This window comes from Photinus pyralis, unplaced genomic scaffold, assembly GCF_008802855.1.
Source record: "Photinus pyralis isolate 1611_PpyrPB1 unplaced genomic scaffold, Ppyr1.3 Ppyr1.4_LG7, whole genome shotgun sequence".
Taxonomy (NCBI): domain Eukaryota; kingdom Metazoa; phylum Arthropoda; class Insecta; order Coleoptera; family Lampyridae; genus Photinus; species Photinus pyralis.
Genome location: NW_022170738.1, coordinates 38,819,275 through 38,829,534, shown reverse-complemented (window position 1 = coordinate 38,829,534; position 10,260 = coordinate 38,819,275). Strand labels below are relative to the sequence as shown.

Genomic DNA, 10,260 nt, shown 5'->3' with positions numbered 1-10,260 from the left:
ACACTCGAATTGAATGATGCAATATGGAGCAGGAATGGCACTTTCCGACAATAAGAAATTCCTATTGTTATACGCGTATACATTTATGTGCTTTTCTATTATTATTAAATCTATTCTGAAATTTCCTAAAAAATTAAAAAAAAATGTTAATAAAAAGAAAAGTTTGGTATTCCTACAGTCGGTCCATGTACTCATTACTCACTGTAATTGCCTCTTCTATATAAATTTTAATTTTTTCATTATTTTATTATTACTACTTTTATGGTTTATTTAATTTTTTGTCCCTAGCAAGTGAGGACGCTCTAATTTCCCAGAAATAACAATAAAATCAAATAAAAATAAGAAGCGCATCGTTTCATTTACTTCCATCGTGGGTTTAGTGCTCAAAAGTGTTGCATCCTTACAATTGCTCCATTACTTAATTTGGCTCACTGTAATTGCCTAAATGCGAATATTCCTGGAAGCTCTGGAACTGCTGCGGTCGTTGAAGTTACAAAAAGTAAGAAAAAGCACCAATAAACCACAATAATATATTAAAATATCGAAATAGGGTTTACTTTTTCAAATTAATTGATGTAGAATCGAATTTCGTTAGGGAAGCTGAATTTTAGGCGTTAAGGATTAGGAAGAATACAGAGCTTTCTATTAGAGAGCTGGTTATTCCAATTAATGTGGCGGATCTATATTTTCCGTATGCGTTGTGACCGGTTAATCATCTGGGAAAGGTTATCGGCGACAGTCTGACGGGCGTTAACAAACGATAAAGTAATCTTAATGTCTTTTACGTGACCAAAATAGTGGAGCAAGCGCTAGGTTTCAGTTTCTAAGATTGGGTTTTGATTAATGGCCATTACGCGCGCGTGATTAGTTGGGCTAGGCTAACGATAAAGATGGCCGCCTTAACCTAGTAGCGCCATTTTGTGAGTAGTTTTGTAAAAAAGAAAAACTGAGTTGAAATTATATTTCTTTAAGAATTGCGATGTGTTTGTAAAGGGGATATTCTTTCTTTCTTATACTTTTACCATCAACATATCAAAAATTGATGAAACTGTACTCTTTACCAGACAGCAAAAAATTTCAGTCTATGATTCTATTTTATTTATTTACCAAAGTAATTAAAAAAAATGACTTACCTAAAACGATTCGATTCTTCCAGAACACACCAGAGATAGCACAGCGTTTCACATAAACTGAACCTCAACTATCAACGCGGATTTTATTTTGCACACGTCACGTGATCTGGAACCAAGAAAAATTCTCACTCAAGATTTAAAAGGCGAAAAACATTATTTTTAACGCTAATAATGGCAAAGCACTCCCGAATCTCTGGTTTCACCATTAAAAAAAACCGTCTTTTTGAAAATAAGTTTATTTACCTATCATATTACATAACTATCATTTCTTAAAACTACTCATATCAAAAAATACTGTACACGTATGTGCATATCTATCTTAACTGTACCAGTTATGTAAATCCAACAGTCTACGAAAATAATGGTAGTTACAACTACGCAAAAAGTACAAAAAAAATATTCAACAGTAAAATCATTGTTTAAAACCTCCAGAGTAAGGATTGAAGTTGTGTATCACAGCAACTGTCTCAGGGATGAACTAACACGTAAAATTAAAAAAAACTGCCAATTGTTAATATAAACAAAGATTGCATTCTGCCCTCGGTTTTCGACCTGAAAAGTTACCACTCGGCGTCACCCGTAGCTTTCTGAAAGACGTAATCTTCCCCGTTGATGTTCATAATTCCGTCCTTCAGATGGAACTTCCATTTATTACGCGCCCTGGTGATTTTATCAAACTGGCAAACGATCACGTTGTCCGTGTCGACAACCTCGGTCGGATCCTCCTCGCTGATATCATCGTCCGAGTTCAAAGGATCGTCTTCGCCTCCGCCGCCATCGGCGATGTCCTCCTCGTCCTCGTCCTTATCGTCGTCCAAATCGACCGATTCGTCCGACACCTCGTCGTCCGAGGTGTCGTCGTGGCCGTCGAGCTGCAGTCGCGACGTCCCCTCGTCCGAGGCGCCGTCAGTCTGAAGAACCGGATTTGGTATGGTATTGCATTGTTCTAAACTTTTTAGGCCCGCAGTGACGTGTTGCTGGAGAACGGAAGTCGCTATGTGAGGAGGCAGACTCATCGTGGCGGCGATGAGGGGGCCGGTGAGCACCTTTTGTAACTGATTACCCTGCAAGGACGAGACGGGCACTTGTATCGTAATTTGCTGGCCCGTGTTGCATCCGGGCTGTGCGGGTAACGTGATTTGAATTGGAACTAAAGTATTTGAGACCACCTGAGGAACCTGATTGTTATTGTTTTGAGCGAGCGGCTTCCCCTCGTGCTTAACAAACTGCGGAAGAACTGGATCGGCTTGTCTAACTAAAGCGTCTTTGACGTCGGTAGACTTGTTATGCACCGCTTTGGTTGCAACCAACTTATTTTTCCAGGTTTGCTTCAACTCCTGGAGAACGTGCTCGTCGACTCCATCTTCCAAGAATAGCTCTTGGACGCCCTTTATCACGTCGTCGATCACGTCCTCATATAATTTCATAACAGTTATTTTACAAAGTGGTGTTGCCATGTTCGATGTATAAGTTCTACGGGTAGCTATACGTCAGTCCAGTTTGCTATCACCATTTTTGTTTTCAAATAACTAGAAGTGAAAATTTGTGTAATTAATATGGGCCGTAAGAACGAGAATTGAAAGGGTAAGCATTTACAGCCAATATTCTAAATTCTAGAAGGAAGCTACTTTCTGATTTCTCGTGCCTAGAGTACGTACTACTTTTTAGTGCAACTCCAAGCCCAATTTTTAGTAGGAAGTATCTACGCCCTCAATCTTTGATCTGAAAAATCTAAAATATTCCCAGCAAACCACCCCTCAACAATCAGATACGTGGGCTCTGACGGCTAATGGCGATATTGAATTTGTATGCAGCATAGAAAGCTCAACCCCGCTCGCAATGAGACAACCCCCATACTTTGCTTCCATGCGGGATTGCGAATGGCACCGACCAAAATCCTCCAAAGTTGAACCATGTTCCAATCCCTATAATTTATCGCCTTTCCCCATACCAAATCAGCGAACGAACGAACTTGATCATTGAATGTGTGCCAGTAGTATGGTGTATCGTGCACTGGGGGAATTGTTTTACCTGTCATGGTACTGTAATTAAAGGTCTCGACGAAAAGAACTAATTTCTACTAACTACCGCTCTTCCCCCTTAACAAAATGGGGGAGAGGGGGGCAGAGGCTGGTGATCACGGGGGAGGGTTGTTGATTAGTACTTTTCATGGTACTCTAATTAAAGGTCTCGACGAAGGAAACTATTTGTACAAACTACCACCCTTCCCCATTAACAAAAGGTCGGAGAGGGGGGGGGGGGGGACTGGTTATATACTTCATAGTACTCTAATGGAAGATCTCAACGAAACGAATGAATTTCTACCAACCACAGTTCTCTTTCTCGACGTAGTTAGAGGATGTGTACGTTTAAATCAACTAAGAAAAACTACCTACAGATTTCTTAGCTGTTAAGATGGCATTTAATGGCGTTTTCCACCACGTCCAAAACCTATTCCACTAATACTGACAGAGATCATTACTTTACCTGTTATTAACTAATATGGTTAAATAAATACACTTGTTGAAAGAATAGAAGGTCGACGGATGCTGCAATGTTTGGACCATAAATATCATTATACAATCCATCGATTTATTTTTGGACGCGAAGGTCGGGCTTTCCCATCAAACTAAAATATCTTGAACTTGAGGCGAATTTACTTGCATTTTTTCATTTCAACATGTGCTTCTTCCACGCCCTTTTGCTCAACCCATACCCGAAAAGACGTAAAAGACATAATTTGGTCACAAATTACGTCAGTAAATTTTACGGTGCGTTTAATTTACTCGACTGGTCAATTAACATATGTTAATCAAACAACAAAAAAACAAGTGAGGAAAGTTCCCCCATCTGAGGGAAATCTTTTCGCGCCAGTGCGTTCAGGGGTTTCCCTTGTAATAGTGTAATTGTCATAAAAAACGATAGGGATAAATTGTTTGGAACGTACTCAGTATACATTAAAATTCTTATAGGTCAAGCATCCGTTTGCATTCGACGTTTTAATTGAAGAGCCCTCAGGTTGATTTCTCTTTTTTATTCTCCGCTAATTGAACTCTCAAAACTTGGTCCAACTCTTCGCACGAGGATCTTGGGTACAATGGGCAGAAAACATATCAACTAAAAATAAAACTACTACTCGATTGATTCGACGAAGGAAGCCGCTAAAGTACGCATTACAAGCTGTAATTAACGCTAGTGGGATACACATAAATTACGCTAAGTATTACGAGACGTTGCGTCTCCTTGGAGTTCGCGATGGTGGTGGCGGTGACGTAGAGGAAAACACGATTAATGAAGAGGGGGATGCGATTATAAAGATAACCAAACTAACTCTTCATTCATTCACAGTTCGCACGTGTTCGACTAGTAAATTTTTCGTGTAAAATAATGGACGTCGAAGAGTTTCGCGTTCGCGGTAAAGAGATGGTGGATTATATTTGTGCGTATTTGGCGACGTTGCACTCGAAGAGGGTGACGCCGAACGTCGAGCCCGGATACTTGAAGGAGCTCATACCGGCGGAAGCCCCGCAGGAACCCGAAGAATGGGACAACATCATGGACGATGTCGATTCGAAAATTATGCCAGGAGTTACGCATTGGCAGCATCCACGTTTTCACGCGTACTTTCCTTCCGGTAACTCGTTCCCGTCGATTTTGGGCGATATGCTATCGGACGCTATTGGATGTATCGGATTTTCATGGGTGAGTAACTGTGGGAATAGACAGGAAGAGAATAGAGACAACATCCATAAAATTTTGAAATTTTAATCATGTCAACAAATCTTCCAAAATGCCCCGTTATTGACTAGAATGGAATTTGACGTGCTTGAAATGATCTTTCTTCAAATTTTATAAAATGCTTCACTCTTCAAGTTTTAAAGTAAAGGGTTTCAAGTTTGAATTTAGAATAAAATGTCGTGCGCTTTTCAACCCCAAAATTTTGAAACAAGGTTTCAATTTCGAATTATTTCTCGTTCACCCTCATGGCACAAATTTTAGAATTGTGTCTTAAAATGCTTAAAATTTAAAGCCGTCCACGTCTTCCAAACTTCAAATTTGTAATTTCGATTCAAAATCGCAGCTTCGCACACAGGGTGTGTAGCATCTAAGATCCCCTAGGAACCCAATTCCTTTACCACAAAAGATATAGAAAAATTGTACACAATTATTCTCACAATTATTTATTATTTCTTATGTAACATTACCCAATTTTTCGAATTTTTTCCGAGAAAAAAAATCGCGCCAGTACACAGAGGTTGCAAATTCCGAAAAGCTGGCCAAAAGTCTAAAAATACAATTCCTCATGGGGACTTTTAAATTAATAGGTTGATACTGCACTAACAGAACCCTAAGCCAAAGGATCAGTTGATCTAATCTTCGACCTGTAAATTGGCATCGTCTTCTGACGGTTTCGTAATTTTTGTCCAGCACATTGGATCCGCCATTTTCTTTTTGTTTTTTGAATTTAATACCAGATTCTTAATCAGCGCACCTAAAAACCCCTACTACACCAACTTTCATTTAAAAACAACAATTTTTCGTAATTTTTATCCACCACATTCGATCCTCCATTTTGTTTTTTTTTTAATTTAACATCAAATCCGCAATTAGCGCGCCCAAAAGCTTCCACTACCTGTACCGACTTTTCTTTAGATTTTTACAATTTTTCGTAAAAGTTATACGCCATATTGGATCCTCCATTTTTGTTTTTTGAATATTTAACATCAGATTCGCAATTAGTACGCCTAAAACCTCCATTAGGTATATCGACTTTCATTTAAATACAACAAAATTACGTCATTTTTGTCCGCCATTTTGTTTTTTGAAAATCTAACATAATGTTCTGAATGAGCGCGCCCACTTTCATTTAAAAACAACAGTATTTTAGAAGCATGCCGACGAATCGAAATATTTTTTAGAAAATCGCGAAAAACTGCGTAGGTGTACTTCAATGGATATTAAAACAAGTGAAGGTACTTATCTCCTCCTCCTTTCTCCGTTTCCGAGCGTATGTAATTAAAACTTCTGTACGCTGCCATTTCTGCGTTTGCTTCAAAATGCGCATGCCTGAAGCATTTCTCGCGCATTTTTTTTAAGAATTAAAAAAATGTGCTATCGTTTGCGTTTTGTCCGTCCGTCCGTCCGTCCGGGCCCACTTCTACCGTTTTGAACTACATCTAGAGCAGGGGTCGGCAACCTGTGGCTCGCGAGCCGCATGAGGCTCTTTTGATGTAAAGTTACGGCTCTCTGCATTTATCTAAAAAATTAGTTCATTTTTTTGAAATTCATGTTAATAGATCTTATTTTATTACAACAAATGACATTGAAATAAGTACAAATATTCAGGATGTTCTATTTAAAAAAAAGCGTTTATTTATTGACACCGTAAAAATGGGACACCCTGTACATTCAAAAATAATTTCTGTAGATCCGCAACCATGTATTTGACATTTGCACACAAGATTTTTTTTAAATCTTTTTTACCAGGTATAAGCTAGGAATGACGGACGCACTGTTGCAGGACCCTGTATATGACCAAAATTACAGTATTGATTCGAAAATTTCTAGTGGCTCTTTAAAAACTGGGAACTTTTGCAAATTGTAACTTATGGCTCTTCCGTTTCAATAGGTTGCCGACCCCTGATCTCGGGGAATGGTCCTAAAGTACTGGAATTTTTTTCAGTATGTAGCCTATACCTTGAAGGTGTGCCAGACGGCCATCAAATTTTGCTGTCTTCAAGGGGGGGGGCCCCATGAATTATTTCCTGAGATGCTGTTTTTGAAAATTAGAAATTAATTTTATCTTTCATGGCATTCTAATTAAAGGTCTCAACGAAAGGAATTAATTTCTACCAACCATAGTCCTCCTCCTGGACCCCTTATTATGATCGGATATATTCCCTTATATCTCCAGAACGGATTGTCGGAAGAGGGTACTCACAAAGAGCGATTGGGACGTCTGGAAGAAATATGTCCATTGGTGACCTCGAAGCTTTCAGTGCAAATATCTGCAGAATGGAGTGTCGGAGGATTTTGAATGTATGGCAGGCGGTCTTTAAATGTTTATGTGTAAAGAGCCTCCTCCCCTTATAACCCAACCATTTCTTAATCTATTTCGGCTAAAAAAATGTGGTTTATCTGCACAAGAATTGTGTACAATTTATACTTGTTATAATACACCTATATAAGCTAATGTCCAACTCCGCTGAATTGGATACGCATCTTTGTGAAAAAAAAATTTTTCCCATAGCACAGAATCGAACCTGTGCCGGCCATGTGCAAGCCGGCTATCCATCCACTAGTGACTAGACTAGACCATTGTGGCACACATTACGCGGTACACATTACGTATATCAAATACGAAATTTCTTTTCTCATGCAGAGTGTATCTCGCAGTGTATGGAACGCACATTTTTTTACTTGTAGCGCTTTTGTTTTAAAAAAATTAAAAAAATATTTTGAAACATTTTTTGAAAAAATGGATATTTACAAAGATATATACGATATTTCATATTTTTCGGACATCCTGTATATTATTATACAAATTAAATAAAAATAAAAATTTAGAAGGCTCTTTAAAGAAGGAGACAAATCTGTCGGACGAGGATGGAAAGCACTTAGGGCGCCCTCCAAAGTATTGGGTATTTACAAAGCTTCTAGAGGTTCCCTAGAGATCCTTCCCAGAGCTTTCTAGGCTGTTTAATAAGCTGTCATTTCGAAATTATCCTAACTCTCCTAGCCTTGCACTTCTTCAAATAACCAAAACCGAGACCAAAACGTTCTGGAAAAGACCTAGGCCGGGTAGTACTTAGAGACCCCCCCCCCCTCCCCCTTAGGGACCAATGTTCAAATCGGTTTCCCTTTTTCACCGTGAGGTTGTCTCACTATCCTATTCTTTGCACTCTTTTTTTGGTTGAGCACTTTTTTACTTTGTACTTAATTACAGGCTGCCAGTCCGGCCTGCACGGAGCTGGAGACTATAGTAATGGACTGGCTGGGAAAGGCGATCGGTTTACCTGCAGACTTCATCACGCATAACAGGCACAGTACGGGAGGCGGTGTGATACAATCGTCGGCGAGCGAATGTGTGCTCGTCACGATGTTGGCAGCACGAAATCAAGCCATAAAATACCTCAAGCAAAATAACTCCTATTTGGACGACAGCTCCTTTCTGCCAAAATTAGTGGCCTACTGCTCCAAAGAGGCCCACTCCTGCGTGGAAAAAGCGGCGCTAATCCTCTTGGTTCGGCTGAAAATCTTGGATGCCGACGACAACGGCTCACTTAGAGGCGACACCTTAAAAAAGGCGATCGAGGAGGATGAGGCGATGGGGCTCACGCCATTTTTCGTTTCGACAACCTTAGGCTCGACATCTTGCTGCTCATTCGACAACCTCCAAGAATTGGGACCCATCTGCAAGTCCCAGCCATGCGTTTGGCTCCACGTCGACGGCGCCTACGCCGGTAACGCCTTCATCTGCCCAGAACTGAAACCCTTAATGGCCGGCATCGAGTATGCAGACTCCTTCAACACAAACCCGAACAAATGGCTACTGACAAACTTCGACTGCTCCTGCCTATGGGTCCGATGCCGAAAGAAGCTCACATCGGCTCTCATTGTCGAACCGCTCTACCTCCAGCACGCGAACTCGAACGACGCGATCGACTACCGCCACTGGGGAATCCCTCTGAGCCGACGATTCCGCTCTTTAAAACTGTGGTTCGTACTGCGCAAATACGGAATATCAGGCTTACAAAAGTACATTCGTAATCACATACGTTTAGCGAAACACTTCGAATCCTTAGTGCTCAAGGACCGAAGATTCGAGGTGGTCAACGACGTTAAACTCGGTTTAGTGTGCTTTCGACTGTTAGGTCCCGAATCGATTAACCGAACATTGCTGGCAATGATTAACGCCTCGGGTAAACTGCACATGATCCCCTCAATGGTCAAAAGTAAATATATCATAAGGTTTTGTGTCGTCAATGAGTACGCCACAGAGCCGGATGTCGAGCAAGCGTGGAAAATAATCGCAGACAGCGCAACTGATCTGCTAGCAACACTAGACAAGCCCTTATCGCCGGACCTCGTCGTCAGACCCCCACTTACGCGAACCAAATCGAGACAGTTCTCCTTTACTAGAAGCGTATCAAGGGATATCTACACAAGGTCACTCAGCAAGTCGAATTTGTACGACGGGGCTACACCAATTCTCATACCCGATGACGAGACGGACAGCCCCCCAAACGACGATTTGCTAACCGAAATTATCGGATCGACACCCACCGAAGACCTCTTTCACAAAGAATTTAACGATTTCAGTATTAGTAACGTAGAGAAATGCCAAAGGATTCTAGAGAATGCCAAACCTTAAACTTGTTCCAAACCTATTGTTACGCAGTGCTATTTATTAATAAAACGTTTGTAAATATTGTGCTTTTAGTAAATATAGATCTACTTTTTAGGTTATGGTCTAAGAGAAGCAACTTGTTTTTCTAATTAAGGATTATAGGTACTTACACAACGCAATAAGGACGAAGGAACGTAGTTCACATAAATCAAATAATTAAAAACACAAATTGAAGCCTTTCATAACAACTACTAAAAAAATAAACTTTTTGCTTGTATAACCTCACAATACCGAATCGAAAAACGTCAACGACGATTCATTCTTAGAATTACCACTAGATGGTGAATGATGATAGGCGTATATATATATATACACAGCGTGCGTGACCAGTTTTGTACCATTAGCAGTGCCAACACGTTAAACACCACATCTGCAACGATGGTCGATGTGATGCAGTGAGCACAGGGTACGATATACGTCTTATAAAACAAATGCTTACTATTTTAAGCACAAATTACCCCCTTCAGTGCTCTGCCTTGACGTGGACCGTGGTTCTTTTGATCAAGGAGGTGTTTTGGGGGATGGTTTGAAATGTATTCCTTGCATAACAGGACCAAGTGAGAGGACACTCTAAATACACCCCCAGCTCAGGGGGTTCTTACGGGAACCGCCCCAAGGGTTATTAACCTTACTTTTCCTGTAAAGTGGCTGACGGACAATAGACAATGTAATAACTCTGCTTCGCACGTAATAGCCAACGGACGTTTAATCATTTTT

The 10,260-nt window shown here is 40.4% G+C and overlaps 2 protein-coding genes across 2 annotated transcripts; one reads left to right on the top strand and one right to left on the bottom strand.

The window, feature by feature from the left end:
* Positions 1 to 1,351: 1,351 nt before the first annotated feature.
* Positions 1,352 to 9,798, bottom strand: LOC116176999 (transcription initiation factor IIA subunit 1-like). Its single transcript, XM_031495852.1, has 2 exons — positions 9,654 to 9,798; positions 1,352 to 2,662 (listed from the first exon to the last, which is right to left on the bottom strand). The coding sequence occupies exon 2, from the start codon at positions 2,588 to 2,590 to the stop codon at positions 1,694 to 1,696; it is 897 nt and encodes a 298-aa protein (XP_031351712.1). The 5' UTR covers positions 2,591 to 2,662; positions 9,654 to 9,798; the 3' UTR covers positions 1,352 to 1,693.
* Positions 3,920 to 9,564, top strand: LOC116176998 (aromatic-L-amino-acid decarboxylase-like). The gene is made up of 2 exons (XM_031495851.1): positions 3,920 to 4,835; positions 8,080 to 9,564. The coding sequence occupies exons 1-2, from the start codon at positions 4,521 to 4,523 to the stop codon at positions 9,505 to 9,507; spliced, it is 1,743 nt and encodes a 580-aa protein (XP_031351711.1). The 5' UTR covers positions 3,920 to 4,520; the 3' UTR covers positions 9,508 to 9,564.
* Positions 9,799 to 10,260: the final 462 nt, after the last annotated feature.